General features: G+C 40.0%; 1 protein-coding gene across 50 annotated transcripts in view; it reads left to right on the top strand.

Annotated features, from left to right (window-relative positions):
• The window catches only part of Rims2 (regulating synaptic membrane exocytosis 2), a 601,671-nt gene extending 598,696 nt beyond the window's left edge, over nucleotides 1–2,975 (top strand). For all 50 annotated transcript variants that reach the window (XM_047527145.1, XM_047527153.1, XM_047527031.1 and 47 more), the window contains one exon: nucleotides 169–2,975. In XM_047527145.1, the coding sequence (XP_047383101.1) occupies nucleotides 169–387 (219 nt within the window). In that variant the 3' untranslated portion in view covers nucleotides 388–2,975. The remainder of the gene's footprint in view (nucleotides 1–168) is intronic.
• The last annotated feature ends 14,285 nt before the right edge of the window (nucleotides 2,976–17,260 follow it).

Raw genomic sequence — 17,260 nt, 5'->3', positions numbered from 1 at the left:
TGGATCCTGGTAGTTAAAGACAACTATCCCGTTAAGCAAATACAACCGTTTCACTTAATCTTTGATGTCAGAACATCAACTGAATGTATTTTAGTTTTTTAATGTATTTTACAAGGTTTTTTGTTATATACTTGATTATTCTGACATTTCTTTATATTTCGCCAACAGATCATTGTCTGGGGAGATTATGGCCGCATGGATCACAAATCCTTTATGGGAGTAGCCCAAATTCTTTTAGATGAACTGGAACTATCCAATATGGTGATCGGATGGTTCAAACTCTTCCCCCCTTCCTCCCTAGTAGATCCAACCTTGGCCCCTCTGACCAGAAGAGCTTCCCAATCATCTCTGGAAAGTTCAACCGGACCTTCTTACTCTCGTTCATAGCAGCTGTAAAACTGTTGTCACAGCAACCAGCGTTACAAAAGAAAAAAAAAAAAAAAGAAAAAAAAATCCACAGGTCGCAAACCCTGGTAACACTGCATGCTTAATGTTGTGTCTTCTGAGCCCGTTTCTAGGGATACAGAGCGATCCTGTGTTCTCAGAGGAAGTTGCACACATTGTGCCCTAAGGAAGGCCCTCAGGTGAAAGAGCAGAGCTATGAAGAACTGTGAGGTTTGGAGTTCAGCCACACTCGAGTTGTGGTCCAATCTGAAGCCATGGATTTATCTCAAAGAATCAGTCAGTTTCATGCAACAAAAGCCCTTTTCAATGGCACCTTTATATTTTTATTGTTCCTTTTTCTTCATTTATCTGATCCCAAAGCCCTGGTATGCCACAGAAATGGAGCTATACAGCCTCTGAGCCATGTTACAGGTCAAGGAGCAAAGTCCTCAGAAGCATCAGGTGTAAAGCAAGAGACCAAAGAAGTGGTCGAGAACAAAGCGTCAGCCCTCCCCTGGACAGGGTCCAGCAGGAGGAGTGGCCAACTCGGTAGCTCCAACAGCATGTCATCCACTCATGCCAAGATGTGTTGGACTCTGAAAAACAAAGTTCTGTGGCTACACTGTACTGAATGAAATTAAAGAAACTTTTTTTGCATGGACACAGATTAGCTGAATACTTAAATTATTTTCTTGGGGCTGCAACTTGCAAAAAATAAAAAGAAAATAAAAATCAGCCATTTTCAACAATTTATATTATTTTTAAAAATAAATTTCACGTGCATGGTTTTAAAAAGGGGAGAGAATGCAACAGGGTGATACAAGACACACCATGTTTATTCTTTAAACTAATCATAGTCTGTGTTTTGGCAGACATTACAAATGAAAATTCTTTCTAGAAGATGCGTAAAATTCTCTTTGTGTGACAAATAAGTATAATATATTCAATTTATTTCCATGTTAAATATACAGATCTTATGAAGTTCAATATGTGCAAATTTTTCACATCTTTCTCTTCTCTATCTTACTTTTCCTCTTCTCTCTCTTTTAATCTTTTATTTTTGTTCTCCCTGCCAGGGTGAACCTTATTCTAAAAAATTACAACTTTTTGATCTGATCCTCTCTTATAACCCATGTTTGATTCAGAGCTATAGATGCTTCTGAATTTATGAATTTCTCAAGGGAAAAATCTATTTAAGAGCTTTCTTTATTTCAAGCATGTTGAAAAGGATTTTGCAACATGACTTGGGAGTACATTAAAGTAAGTCAGCATGTATTTGACAAAGAAGATATTTGAACTTTTGCAATTTATTGTACAGTGCATGGTAATTTTTTTTCACCTTCAAAATTCAGTTTACAGGGAAGTCCTAAAATCATGTGGCCATTGTAATGTCTAAAAAATTTGTTTTTAGCACCAGCATTATTCATACAGGGGTTAAAGTATTATTTGTAGAAGGTCTTAGGTTTTGTTTGTTTTTTAATTAGTTAAAGCAGTTTCTTTAGCCAATTTCCATTTACTATGTGAATAGAAACACTGCTAAAAATCTGGAGCCCTGAAACACAGGGCTGTTTATTAATTCATTTTTCTGTAGTAAAATTCAATTTTTCACAAATTATATTTCTAAAGAAATATAGTAAACATAAATTTGCAACAATTTTAAAGCTCCAATTTTTAGGTGACTCAAAGAAAGTCAATATGCCTATTAATAGTTCTTTGATGCCATCACCAAAAGTCTACAGGCAAATTCTCTAAAGTCAAAACCCCTGCCTTTGGTTTTACAGAGAGTTATAACCATTGGGTGGTGCTGCAAGGTCAAATTTCTCTTAAGTTCCCCTATTTTGAGGAAAAGTCACTGGATAATGTATAAACCACCCTACTTTCTGGTTCTTATGTACACTTTGATAGCACATTCTTATAGATTGGTTTTAATTTCTTGCAGTAACTTTTAAAATCCACATACATCCCATTTGTTGAAATGAAGGCCATGCACAAAAATTCTTTTCTTTTCTTTTTTTTTAATCCAGTGCTGACCATTACAAACTATCATGCTTGATATGGTGCAAAAGTTAAAATGAGTATCACTAAAAATGCCTTCTCATTATGTGGTGCAATATGAAATACACCGAGACTGTGTCTTGACATTTGGAAATTATGATGGATCCAGGTAAAGTTGTTAAAAGAATGAATAAAACTTTATTGAAATAATTTAGACACCTGTGTACCAGCAACAATTGGTTTAATAGACCTTTAGTGTCTATACTATCCCTTAGAATAAACGTTTACCATTTTCCTGATACTAAGATGCAGTCACATAATCTTTTGTGCATATTCCTATAAAATTATTTCTAATTTTAATAAGAAGGACATGACTGTATGGAATATTTGTACATACGTGTCATTATGCAGTATTTATTTAAAGGTTGGTGTATTTTTTTTTTTTTTTAATTTTCACATGTCTGCACCTCGACTTGTGGTTTAGTCATGTAAATAGCACTCTGCCAGTGACCATCGCTGCCCTGTATATAGTATGTTTTAAAGTAAAGGGAATTCCAGTTGGGGAAAAAAAAAAGGGGGGCAGATTAGTCCTGTAACAAACACCAACTAATGTAAATCAAATTCATTCTGGTGATGGTATTTAACACTTTAAATAAAACATTTTCTTTACAGACGTTGTATGCAGTGCAGTCTCTGACCCCTCTTCTCCCCACACCTCCTAAGCCCGCTGCAGCTCAGCCCTGAGCCTGTTTCTCATTCAAGACAACGACATTACTTTCCCTCCTGTTCATGTCCTATGGGTCACTAGTTTTAGCAAATAGCTCTTAGAAGAGTATAACTTTTCTTTAAAATCCCAAAGGATCTCTGCTCACATCATTAAAAGTTGCTATTTTTTAGAAAGATTGTTGTTGGATTGAGGTGCTTTTTGATTAAATGACTCAGCAACTTCCAGATTTGATGAGCAAAATGAGTAAGATTTCTGAGTGAGTCCTGCCAGACACTGATAGCAGAGTCACAAGGAACCATGCAGTCTCCTGGGTAAAGATGGAGGCGGCGGCCATTGTCTTTAAGCTTTTGAGTTTGTGCCGAAGAGTTGTGGGGCAGGTGCATGGTCAACTGGAGAGATGGGTGTGGTAACTCGACAAAGCAACCTGTCCAGAGACTGGCTTCTGTTGTGTGAGTCTAAATAAATGGGTGACAGAGTCTCCTCCACATCTTTTGAGGGTAGTTCCTCAAACTAGGAAAAAGGACCCCAGCAAATTTCCCATAGACTCTTCTCAGACTTTGAACTTAAGAGGTAGTTTGGATTCCCATTTAATTAATAATTCAAATCTAAACCTAACCAGCTCTCCATTCTTGAAAAGAATCATTTCCTCTATTTCCAAGGATTCAATTCCACTCCCCCGCGCCTATCTTATAATACTTTTCATTATTCAATATATTTCCTCTATTCTAGTGAACTACTTCTTTGCTGTTTGAAAACTCCTATTATAAAACTCCCCTTGCCTGTCTTATGCCCTTTCGCTTTCTCAAAAATAATTTATGTTAGTCCGTTTTGCAACTCCCAGCTCAGCACAGGTCCTGACGACACTCACATCATGGCCACCCTGATGCCAGCACATTCCCTACCCCAGGGACTCTAGGTGCCAAGGCTCCACAAGCAACAACAGAGGACATGCTGGTCGCTCTTGTATGGGATATAACACAATTGGGTAAGAAATCACCAAAATTGTCTTCCTGTTTCAGGCTTAACCTTTAGCTTTGTGTGCACATAAAAATCATGTGCTCTACATGTTTGTCTCAGTCACCTCATGATGCCCTCAGTGACCTGTCAGCATTCACACACTGAATAAACAAGTTCCTACACCCCCTTTGATTTTTGAAATGTTACTGAAAACTAGTATGAAAGAAGAAATTTTAAAAATAAATATATAAACAAAAATTTTGTACCACTCAAATTTTCCATGTGGCTGAACTCAGGTCACTTGAACTTTCATTCATTTCTTCACCTGGGAAATAAGTTTGAGTTAGCTGTTCTTCCATCATTTAACCGACACTTTGACTAACATGTAAGCTCCCTCAGGTCAGGGACCATGTCTATTTTTTCTCGTCTTTTGAATCCTCAGTGCCAAGAACGGAGATTAACACATAGATGCTCAAACACATGTGTCAAATGAGTGCTACTTTAGTCCCTGCCTTTTTTGAAGTACTATTTATTATTCCAGGCACAGTGGTGAACAAAGTAAAAATGGTCCTGCCTTCACTGGGCTTTGTTTTACCAAAGAAGAACACTGGGTAAAACATTACAAATGTCATAACTCCCCTAACATGAAGCCCCCAGAATGCTATGGGAGCACACAGCAAGGTGTTGTAACCCAGTCTGGTCAGTCAGGAAGATCAGTACCTTAAAAAGAAAGAAAAGTACAGTAGTTAAACAGAAGGGGAGCATAGCAGCAGGAGACAAGAATGAGAGAAAGAACATTCCAAGCAGAGAGAACTGGAGGTAAGAATTTTGATGGAATGAAATCATGATTCTAATACTTCTATTACTGTATGGTGTCTAAAATAGTGGTAAGCACATAAAAAATATGGGTGAGTAAAAAGAATGAGCTCCCAATGAGTGAGTAGGGTTCTGCATCCTGGGCAATCACCAAACCATGCAGAGGTTTGTTGAGAAGCTGGTTTTGATTTTACCTTGATGCGAGATCTGTTTGTAAATGAGATCATTGATAAGGCCGAATCCTCTATGTAATTGTATTTGAAACGCTCAAATGCAACTCAGTCCTTAATCCCATTAAATTGTTAGTCTCTGAACATAGTACACCCAGCTTGGCACCTAGCTCAGTACACAGCTCAGGGCTGAGCACATTGCAAGTGCCAAATATTCAGTCTTAACAGTAAATATCCCTTTCAAATATTTTCAGAAAGATCACTGTCATCAACATGGAAGATTCCCAAGTCCTGAGATTTATGTTCATAGTTTTCACAAGGTTGAATTATGGTGGCCTTGGTGCCTTTTGATTACCAGCCTCCTATCATTCGGTCATTTGGCCTTCGGGCAGGGAAACCTGGTGTTTCTTCTGTTTCCTTTTTTGATCCATCCATATCATTCCCATGAGACTGGCCACTCTAACCAATCCCATTCCCCTGTCCCCCAAATGGTGGTATAGTGGGTGTAGATTCCTAAACCCGGTCAACCTGTCTTATTTTTTTGTCTTATTTTGTTGTGCCTTGATACCAAAGAAGCAGTCCATCTCCAGTGACAGAACCTATTAAATAGAAAAAGAAGCATGTCAAGATCTGCCCGTGGCTATGTTTCCTGATATGTGATCAAAGTTCATTTGCCACAAGAGGAAAGAAAGTCAACAAAGCCAGGTGGAAGCAAGAACTGAAGAAAGAGCTCTACAGGTTTCATGGTCCTGGATCCATTGTGACAGAATGGGCTGTGTCCTTGCTCTCCCTAGACAGCCCATACGTTCTGGCCCAATTACTCAGGGTTCCTGCTGCTTGAGTTTATGAGTCCTAATTAATGCACTTGCCCATGAGTCTAATGAAATTATGGAATCTTGCAGGGGTCATCAAGACTACCTAGGGAACCATGAAGGTTGGCCATCCAACCTCTGCTTGGCAAGCCTGCAGAGAAATCCCAGTCCATGATCTGTTATTCTTCTCCTAAAACTTTACCTAAATCTCCCTTCCAGTATTTTATACTTCCTTGAACTATCACTACCTTCCAAAAATACACAGCAAAGTGCTGATCCCTCTTCCATAAGAAAGTCCTTTAAATATTTTAATACCATCCCCAGCTCAGCAGAACAGCATGTTGGCTGAAAGTACTGGTTCTAGATAAGAATGCTGAGTTCAAATAAAAGCTCCCTCACTTATACCCTTGAGTGAGCCACTTATCCTAAGTCTGTTTTCTCATCTGTACAGTAGGAAAATGTGGAGCACAATGGCACCTGACTCGTGAGGTATCCAGAGGATTAAATAAAGTAGGAGTGCTAAGGGACTTAGCACAGTACCAGACATCCAAGCACTCTGTTGGTACAGACATGGCAGTGGTGGCGGTCACCATAATTATTACTACAGGTACCACTATTTATTCTTCTCTTTTCCAGGCACTCCTAATCCCTATCACTCACTAGAAACTTCGTCATCTTGTTTGTCCTCTCCAGAACTAAGCAATTGGCTTTCAGATGGGCTCTGGTCCCAGGACAGCATGGTGGACTCTGCTGCTATGGACACAACCTTCGAGTCTCTTACCTTTTTCTTTCTTTTTCTCTTTTAAGTATTTACTTATTTATTTTGGTACTAGGGACACTTTACCACAAAGCTACATCCCTAGCTCTTTATATATATTTTTTGAAGACAGGGTTTCCCTAAGTTGCTGAGACTGGTCTGGAAACTGCAGTCCTCTTGCCTCAGCCTCTGGGTTGCTGGGATTCCAGGTGTGTGTCACCCTCCCCAGCTTTCTGAACTTTTCCTGCAGCCATCTCATACAACTCAATCAGAGAGGGCTGGTGGTCAAAGCCATCTCACATCTTTCAAGGGAGCTGCTTCCTCATTCTGTCTTTGTGGAATTACGTATTTAATGTAATTGAAGAAGCACGCATTCTTGCTAAATTTTTTTCTTGTGGATTTGTCTAATATCCCAAACTGCCAGAATCATTATAGCTGACCTAACCCTGGCATTCCTTGGAATTATGTGACATCTTAATACTCAACAAAAGTATTAGTTTTCACTGCCAACCCTGTTTCTCCTGCAAATCTGATAAAGGGGTTTCTTTATCTGTATCCACATCCTTAAAATGTTGAATAAAATAGGGCCAAGATCAAAATCTTCTCTCTCTCTCTCTCTGATGAAAAAAATTAATTGATATGAATAGTACTTCCTGTCATGTAACAAATGCTAGCTTACAAAGTAATATTAATACACATGATCTAAGTCATGTACATGACTGCCTTATAAGGTATTTTTAATCTTTATTTTGCAGATAAGAAAACTGTAGTAAAAGTAGCTTAAATAATGTGACCAAGGTCCCCCATCTGAGAAGGGACATATCCAGAGGGAAACCGGAGTCTTCTGACAGTCGATTGGATTGTCCTGTCATCTGAAGACCTGATCATCCACTAACCCCACCTCATCCATGGGGGAGCACACTAGGGTCTTTTCTCAAATAATGCTTTTCTTTTCCTCATAGAGCAATCTCAGTGCTAACAAGAAGCAGGGCTGCGGTTAGGGAGGGGAGGCAGGAAGAGGGTGCTGATTAGAGTTACACCTACTTTTCTGAGTCACTGTTGGGATTTCAGGAGAGCATGTATATGGGTTGGATGTCAAATGGGCACTACTGGTGGCAGCTCTTTTTCTTATCATGGTCTTCTGCCCTTGCTCTTTAGTTTAATGTGCTTTACCATTTTTACTTGAAGCTCCCTGCAGTCTAGTTTTACACAAGAGAAATAAGAGAGGACTAGAAAATGCCTTAGAATTTTCCCAACGTCGCCTCTGAGAAGGCATCTGCCCCTTCCTCAGACTCAGAGGAACTAAAAGGGTCCCTTTTGTCACCATCAGCATTTTCTCAGCCTCGCTAGCTAGACTCGGGCCTTCAGCCTCCTGCAGCTGTTCTATGGTATGTGCCTGCTGTTTGCCCATTTATGGGCCCTGACCCCTCCTCTTATCCTCTTCACCATTTCTTAAACCTCGAGTTCATCAGTGGTATCTCTCATCAGTAGGAGATTACTTTCTGCTTGGGTTGTATTTATATTATATATTTGTTTTCTTCTCTTCCCTGTCTTCCTCCCCATTCCTCCTTCTCCTCTTTCTTCATTCATTAATTTGTTTGTGCCTGCTTTCCCCTTTCTTTCTCATTGGAATTATATAATGATAATTTCCCCCCCTAGATTCTTCCACGCTTCCTTGGCCATGGCCACTCCTGCTGTGGAGTCATTTTTATTCCTCCAAATGTTTGAGCACATCAATCAAAACTCATGTCTGATAACGACCAGTCTCCATTTTCCTTACTGTCAGGATGGTAAAAAGAAATAGTGACTAACTCCCACGTGTGCAAGTGACCAATTTCTACATTACAAACTAGTTTGTTTGTTTGTTTGTTTTGGGTGGTTCTGTTTTATAAAGAAGTGTGCTATATTGTTTCTCCCTGGATGGCCATGGAGGTGCTGTTCAGTATTGACAATGTCATTGGTATTCTAAGTCTCACTGCTCACCTCTGTAAAGTGGGAATGGTAAAACTACTCCGTGGTCTCCATGGGGATAAAATGCAGTAACCTAACAACACACAGGTACTGTGAACAGTATAAAGCAAGAGCTCACAAACACCGACTATTAAGAGCATGCGCGCTGGCTGAGGACGTCTTGAAGACCTTTCTGCTCTTTGCTGGTCTGTCTCATCTAAGGTTTCAGTCCTCCTAAGGAGTCAGAGTCCCCTCTGGATGTTATTCTCAAGCTGGGGCATCTGCTGCTGGATCTGGAGGTGTTATTCTCAGCCCCCTCACAGGGGTCTTCCCTGGAGAGGAATGTACCTGATGGGTGCCCCAGGTCACTGCCCAGGGCCACCTAGAGACCCCATTGAGGATCAGTCCCAAGCAGCAAGACAGCTCACAGCCTTCACAGAGAGTAGCAGCTGGCAGATGGAGTCTGACATTCATCCAAATCAGGGCTTTAGAAATGTCCTGGGAGTGTGTCACTCTAGATGGGCTGACTCTGCATCCCAGAGTGCCAGGGATGGGAGAGAAGGCCCCCAGAGGATGACCCTAGGTGGGAGACGGGTGACCTTAGAATCCTCTTGGGTGGATCCTTGTGTTCCTTACCATGCAGCTTCTCTGGTTTTTCCTAACCAAGAAAGAGGTCAGGTTCTGTTCCAGTTTACACCTCCAGAGTCTGGGTTTCCTGGGTCATAGGTCTGGCTGGAGATTTCCAGGGACAAAGGCTTCTGGAAGGACTGCAGAGCTCCTGTGGACTACACTGGGACCCTGACAATGAGTTGGGGGTCCCCGAACCTTCACCCCCTGACAACTTGGACCATGTCTGGGTGGTAAGGAACAGCAAGACAGTAGGAAATTGTGCCTGATGGGATGGTGAGCCTTCCTTAGCAGATCTGAAGCTCTTGCTGGAGAAATATTGGAAGCTGGGAGAGGTATGTGTAGCCAGTTTGTTCTTGCTTCCCTACAGAACTTGGCAGGCTAACTTTGTGTGCTAACAGGCATGAAGCTTATGTATATTGTTCATGACACAGTGTTTGTTTGTTTGTTTGTTTGTTTTTTTAAAAACAAACGAACAAAAGTAAAAACACAAAAGCTCCAAATCTTTGGTGGTTAGTGGGAGAGACAAGGGAGTTGTCTCATCCAGAACGTCCTGAGCCTGACAAGTGCACAGTACTTCAGTGAGGATCCAGGCAGATTCAGAAACCTGGTGCCTACAGATTGTTAGAGATATAATCCTAACTCACAAAGCTGGAAATCCAGCCCTTCAAGGCTCACTCAGAAGTGAGAGGACACAACACACAGGGCCTCAAGTCTTAGCATCATGTAAGAGACAAACCCTAAAAGTAACCAGTAGTCATTTTATTTCCAAACAGACTGTCCTGTCAATAGCTACCTTTAGATATAGATAGGCACTTCTCTCCTGTCTTCTATCTTTTCTATCATCATAAGAAACTACACTTTGGTCCTCAGGTGTAAATGTTCTCAGCTCATCCTTTAAAACTGAACCTCAAACCCTATCACTCTTTTTTATGACATAAAAGAGGAAATGGGAGTAGAAGAATGGAGAGGAAAGAAGGTGTAAAGAGAGGGAACCAGGAGAGAGAAGGTCTCAAATCACCCTACTCCTTAACTACAGCTTCATCTCTTCTCTTTTATAGAATTTGGTGCCTGTTTCCTTGGGTTAGGCAGGTGATCTGGGGGACATGGTTGAAAACCAGAAACAGAATAAGATAGAAGCAAATGCTCGAGGGCTTCTTTTATTACATTAGACCTGGTATCTTCCTGGAGAGTTGAGTGCACCTTGAATGTCAAGGAAAGGGGTCATGGTCTTGACATTTAGGGCAGAGTGAGCTTGGGAATAGACAGACCACACCAACAGGGAGCAGGGCCAGAGCTGCCCTGAGAGGTGAGGTCTTCCTTGTGCAGCACAGTAAGTGGTCATAGGAAAACTTGTAGTTACTGCAATAACGTATCATGAAATACATGATTATTTTCCTTTCACTTCTTTTGATATCAAAAAATCTAAGTATTGATAACCTGCCTAGCCAGCTGTATCTTTCTTATCATTGATCTTGGTGGTTTATCAATTGGATTTCAAACACACCATTTTGCACCTATGTTATAGGGTAGGACTCTAGGACTCAAGGGATGTAAGGTTAAGCATGAGCAGGCAGCTGTCAGGAAGGAGCCCCCACAATGCAAGGGTGTGTCAGGCCTTGTATCCAGTCTATGAAATCTTTAACCATCACCACTTGCTCCTGTCACAGCACATGACTAGCCTTCTCAGTAATGGCAATGGTGGATGATATAGTCCAAGACAGTCTATCTCTGTATTGTATTTTTAAAGAATATTCTGTTCAAGCAGTAGCAATGAAATGGTGAAAAACACACCATTCTGGACCATGCAGAGCTTCCCTGAACATGACTAGATTGTATGCTTCTAGACCTAAAATATGAGTGTCCATTGCTGGGTAAGATACACACTAGACAGAAGCATGGAGGAATTGGTTCATATTTTTTTAGGAAGACTGCCCAAAGAAGGTATGCTTTTCTGTTCACTGTTTATGCATCTGTTTCAGTTAACACATTGGTAAATAGGGGTGCATATTATCCACTATGAAAAGCATTGGAAAGCTGAATGACAAAGGGAAAAAATGACCACATCCAATGCAGGCTAAAACTTGTCTTATTGTCTAGCATAATAAATTGGTGAAAATTCCAGGTGTCCTTGAATAGAATGTGCATTTTGCAGTTGTTGGTTGTAGTGTCGATGTTCCAAACATATGAGCCATGTGGAGCTGATGGATAGTATGTTAAAATCTTCTCTATCTTCATTGTCTAATTCTATCAGTTGCTAAAAGAGAAGTATTAAATTTGCAACTATGTCTACTTCTTCCTTCAGCTCTGTCACTTTGTGGTCATTTCCCCACTGGCAATGTTCCTTCTCTGGATGTCTGCTTCTTGTTGATGTGCCAAACTCTTCCATCTTCTTGCTCTGAACTTGATTGTGCCCCTTTATTTAAATTGTGTCTCCATCTCTTTCCAACAGTATATGTTTGACTTCTGCTTTTTAATCTAGTCTGATAGTCTCTGCCTTCTAATTGGAATATTTAATTTATTTACCTTTAATATAATTGTGAATATGACTTGGCTTAAGTCTAACATGTTGATATTTATTTCCAAGTTTTCCTGTCTGCTCTTGTTTTTCCTTTCCTCTTTTCCTCTCTTCTGGCTTAATATTTTTTTTAGTATTCCATTTTCATTCCTCAATTCACTTTGCATTATTTTATTGGTTTTTCTAGATAGATTACAAAATGGATCCTCAGTTTACTTCTGCCAACTTAGAGTAAATATTTTACTAGTTTGTGTAAAATATAAGAATTTGACAACAGCAAAATTGTATTTACCCTACCTATTCTTTTTGCTATTGCTATCACTTAGTTTGCCTGTGTAAATAATATTATGCCATAATGCAATGTATTATTTGAGGGGAGTGAAGGGAGGGAAAGGGGCTGGTGGTAGGAAGGATAGTAGAGTGAAACAGACATTATGACCTCAGGTACATATATGACTGCATGACCAATGTGATCCTACAACATGAACAAATTACACTCCATTTATGTATGATCTATTAAAATGTATAAATGCATTCTACTGTCATGTACAATTAATTAGAATAAATAAAAATTAATTTAAAAGAGGAAAAATATTCTCTTATATTTTTAATAACATTTACTTTTTTTGGTTCACTCATTCTTTTCTATATATTCATGTTTTCATCTGGTATGATTTCCTTTCAGTTTGAAAAATTTCCCTGAGCATTTCTTCTTTTGGGGGTGGGGGCATGCTGGGGATTGAACTCAGGTACATTGATCACTGAGCCATATCCCCAGCCCTATTTTGTATTTTATTTAGAGACAGGTTCTTACTGAGTTGCTTAACACCTCACTTTTGCTAAGGCTGGCTTTAAGTTCATGATCCTCCTGTCTCAGCCTCCTGAGCTGCTGGGGTTACAGGCATGCACCACTGTAACTGGCTCCCTTAGATTTCTTATGAAGCAGATCTGCTGTCAACAAATGTTCTGGGCTTGTTTTTCTGAGAATAGCTTTATTACACCCAAACTTTTGAAGTATATGTTTAATGTGTAAGGAATTAGTATTTTTTTCTCCACCATTGCAGAACTTTAAAGGTATCATTCCATGGTCTTCTGGCACCATTATCTCTGATGAGAAGTCGTCCATTATCTGTGCACTTGTTTCTTTTTCTGTAACTTTAAAAATACATATGACTTCTAAGATTTTTCTTTTCATCTCTGGTTTTCAGCAGTTGACTACATTGTACATAGGTGTGCTTCTCTTTCTATTTAAATTATTATTAATGGTGAATTCTTTTGGTTGTGTCTGGCTTCTTTCATTCTTTGGTAGGTAGGGCAAGTCTATTTCAGTTTTGAACTTAGTGTATCACAGACCTTACTCCTAAGGCATGGTGTTGAACTCTGTGAATATGATGTTGAGCAGAATATCCAGTTTCTGCCTATGTGGATCTTTTTCTATGTTCACAGCCACTTCTGAAGGGAAACACTACCAAGCCCAATATTCAGGAAAGATGCCATGGTATGACATGCCAGGTGCACATCTATTTAGTCAACATCCTATTGTACTCAATTTCCCATTCTGATGATTGATAAGTTGTACTCAGTAAATTCCCCATTCTGATTCATTGATGTCTGTTCTGTGTCTGTTGTTAAATTATTTGACTGTTAACCCAAATGCCAATAGCACAGCACCCAAAAGATAAACTGGACTCACCACATTCTTTCATTGAAAAATATCGAATTAGTTCTGCAACCCATAATTATGGAGGATTAGAAACATGTTTCAACTGAGGAAGCTAAGTGATAGAGTACAAAAAAACTCCCAGACATATAAAACTATAATTGCATCATAATCATAGTATTTTGTTAAAGCTCTGCCAAGAAGTTTAGCCTCATCTTGAATCCAGAGCCATTCTTCAGCTGCAGACTGTGTGAGGTCCAGCCCAATTTTAGATCTCCTCCTCTTACATACAGAGATTCTCCTAATCACTTCATGTTATTCCTCACAGTAAAAACTCTCTTCATTCAAACTAACTTACTTGAGTGGGTCTCTGTTTATTTAACCAAAAGAGACAAGCTAAAAATGTAATACTGTTAACAGTTCAGAATATTTGTCAAACCATGACACAAATGCTTTCATCAAATCTTAACACTGTGTCAGCACAGAAAGAGGCACACTATATTAGACATGAATGAGCAACTGGAAGCTCATGGTCATTTTCTATTATTGAATATAGGAATTTAGTTCTCCTAACTTTGAGTCTTAAGAGAATGATATAGAGCAGTGGTTATCAAACTTGAATGTGCATCAGACTCACCCCATGCCAGAGTTTCTGTTGCATTAGGTTGAGGAAGGGTCCCAGAAATTGCATTTTCAGTAAGTTCCCAGGTCATGCTGATGCTGGTGGTCTGGGACCACACTTTAAGAACCACTGATGAGGAGAGTTGTCAGAGCAAGTTCATGTTAATGCTTATCTGTGTTTATGTTTCACACTTTCATAGACTCATCAACTCCATGGTAACTCATTACTTTACAAAATTCTGTCATCCATATTCCCAGAGTTAGATGAGCAGGGCTGGAAGCTGATATCTGAGAGTAAGGAGGTCGTAATGGAGTATTATGTTAATTGTGATGATTATTTTCCTCTGGAAGAAATGATAGCAGGGAGATTTGAGGACCTCCATTGCGAATAGCACTGTAAATAAACAGCTCTAAGTATACAATTGGGGTCTGGCAGTATTTCTTTAATGTACTCTACTGGGAAAAGCTAATGATAGTGAACTACAGATGTTTCCAATATTCAGGTGGTTATTATCACCAACAGTACATCTTTAATTCAGATAAAATGAAACCTTCAAAACCCAAGAGTAGACTATATTTTATAAGTTGCAAAATCAAAAAACAACACTCATTATTGCCTAGCCTTGAAATAGCCTTCTACTTCATCAAAAGTGAGAAATTCTCACATGAATTCTCTTTGCTTACTCACAACTTTTCTGTGAATTGAGGTCATGTCCTAGTACTTCTTCATTTGACTCATGTTTATGGGAAAAACAATGAAAATTAGCCACTTTGCTCTCTGGGTGAATCAAAGATGTTCAGGATATGCTGGCTTCATGTAGAAAAACTCTCTTTTCAGGCTTTTGCAGAAATCACTGTGACAAGGAGAAGTAGAGCTGAGCAAGTGTCCTACCTAACACAAACAGTGGAGTCACTTTTAATCAGCCTGGACAGAGAAGGTTCCACAAAGACATTGACATCTCACTAGGATTTTGGAAAGTGAATTTGGGTTTTGACAGGAGTATGTGGGAAGAAAACATTCCAAGCACATGGAATTATATCTAAGAGCAACAGAAGGGAATGAGCTCAGGTTGTTCATTAGTCAGGGTTTTCCAGTGAAAGAGAACCAATAGAATACATATATTCAAAAAAGATAGAATGAGATTTATTGTAAAACGTGGATTGGTGTGACAGTGGAGCTTGATGTGTCCCATGACCTTCCATCTATAAGGTGGAGAATCAGGAAAGTCAGAGGTGTAAACTCCATTCTGACACCGAAGGCCTGAAACCCAGGGAAGCTGATACTGTTAAGTCCCAGACTAAGAGCACAGAAGGACATTACTCTAGCTCAAGTACAGAATTCAGGCTTCCTCCTCTGCTTTGCTTTGTTCAAGCCCAGGACAGTTTGGATGGTGCTCACTGGGGATGCACTCTGGGGAGGGCCATCTGCTACCACCAATCCAAATGCTAATCTCTTCCAGAGACACTCCATAGACACAGCAATAATGCTTAATTAGGTATCTGGGCATTCCATGGCCCAGTCAAATTGACACATAGAATTTCCCATCTCAAGACATAACCCATTCACAGTTAGTTAAGAGGGTCGGTGCTCATGTAAGAGCCATGCAAAAGAGGAAGGGAGATGAGATTAGAGGCAAGACAAAGAGGGTCTTAAATGCCAGGCCAAGTACAGAAAGTTGATTCAGTAGACGATTTGTGGTAGTTGTTGAGCAAAAAAATAGGACTCAATTATTTACCTTTGTCACATTATTGACTAGCTAATGGCAAAGGAGAACAGTTGATCACAAAGGGGAAGAGAACAGAAGTTATCAAGATGACCAGAGCAAGTCCAGAAACACAGGGGCCAGGCTCTAACCAAGGAGGCACCCGCAGACCACAGCACTGTCGTGAATAAAGCAAAGATCAAACAGGTCAACAACAGTATAAAGTTTAGAGAAGAGTAGGAAGTGTTTAGAAGAGTGTTGTTGTCCCTGCCTAAAGTACAAATGTCAGGAAGAAAACATCTCAGAATAAGGAAGGAAGAACAATGACTATGGATATAGAATAGCTATCGATGGAAGATAGGTTCACAGAGTATAGATACAGATACACTTCTGTAAGTCCAGAGAGAAATCTTGAAGGCAGTTGGAAAAGTAGAACTTGAACTTCAGAAAAGTGTCAGAGGGAGGTGCTGCATCTCTGGAGATAGACTGTCCTCTACCACAATACCAAGCTGCACTAACTTCTCAGTGGCTGGAGATAATGGTGTTTATTTGTAACTCATGATCCTGGTGTTTGCAGTTCAATCTGTTCATCCTAGTTACTCAGAGACTCAGTTCAGTGGAAGTTCCATCTGGACAAAGTCTCAGTGATTACAGAGACCAGGAAAGGAGAATGTGGCACATCAACCACTGGCTCAAAACACTTCTGCCCAGAAGTGGCACTGGACACTTTCTCACATGTCATTGGCAAAAGCAGGTTGCATGATCATTTCTGAGATTTGGTGAACACAGAAAATGAATCCTACAGACATGCCCAGGGCAAAAAAATGTCCCTTTGTGAACCATGATGTCATCCCTGTGAGAGTTTGATGATGCCAGAGTTGTAGGTACAGTTCTTGATATGAAGAGGAGAGAGGAGGAGGAGGGATGCTCTCAGGACAAAACCTCAAGGAACACTCTCATTTATAGGGCAGTAGGAAGTACACAAAGCGGAGAAAGCAAAACAAACATACATGGAAAAGAAAAGGGCTTAGCTGGCCTGGGTTCACGTGGGAAGCATCCTAGAAAGGCTCCTCAGGACCCAAACTAGAGATAAGTCCAAGAAGATGCTGCTGGGAAAGGCCATTGTGTCTGACCTCGAAGGAAGCATGGTCAGCCTTCAAGAGAGCTGCTTTGGGGAAGCCGTGGGACTGGAGATGTATGAAGCCAGACTGAGCAGGGAGCTCCACGGTGTAGGCTGAACATTGGACTATGGAAAACAGGAAGAGAAACAAGATGGCTGCCTGAGATGGCAGCAAAATCAAAGCTGCTCTGTTAGATCAAACCCGACACCGATCCTCATTTGTCCATTCTGCAAATATTTATTGAGCACTTTCTCTTGCCAAATTCTGTTTTAGGAGCCAGGGAGAGAGGGAGAGCAAGATAAGTTTTCTGTTCCCATGGAGCTTATCTTCTAGTGGAGGCAGACGTTCAATAAACAAGACAGCAAAGAAATGAACGAGTGAAAAGATAATTCCCAATTATATTTAGTTCAGATAAAACCGAATACATTATATTTAGTCCTTC

This window comes from Sciurus carolinensis, chromosome 1, assembly GCF_902686445.1.
Source record: "Sciurus carolinensis chromosome 1, mSciCar1.2, whole genome shotgun sequence".
Taxonomy (NCBI): domain Eukaryota; kingdom Metazoa; phylum Chordata; class Mammalia; order Rodentia; family Sciuridae; genus Sciurus; species Sciurus carolinensis.
Note: the sequence above shows the minus strand (reverse complement) of the source record. Positions and strands in the feature narration are given on the sequence as shown.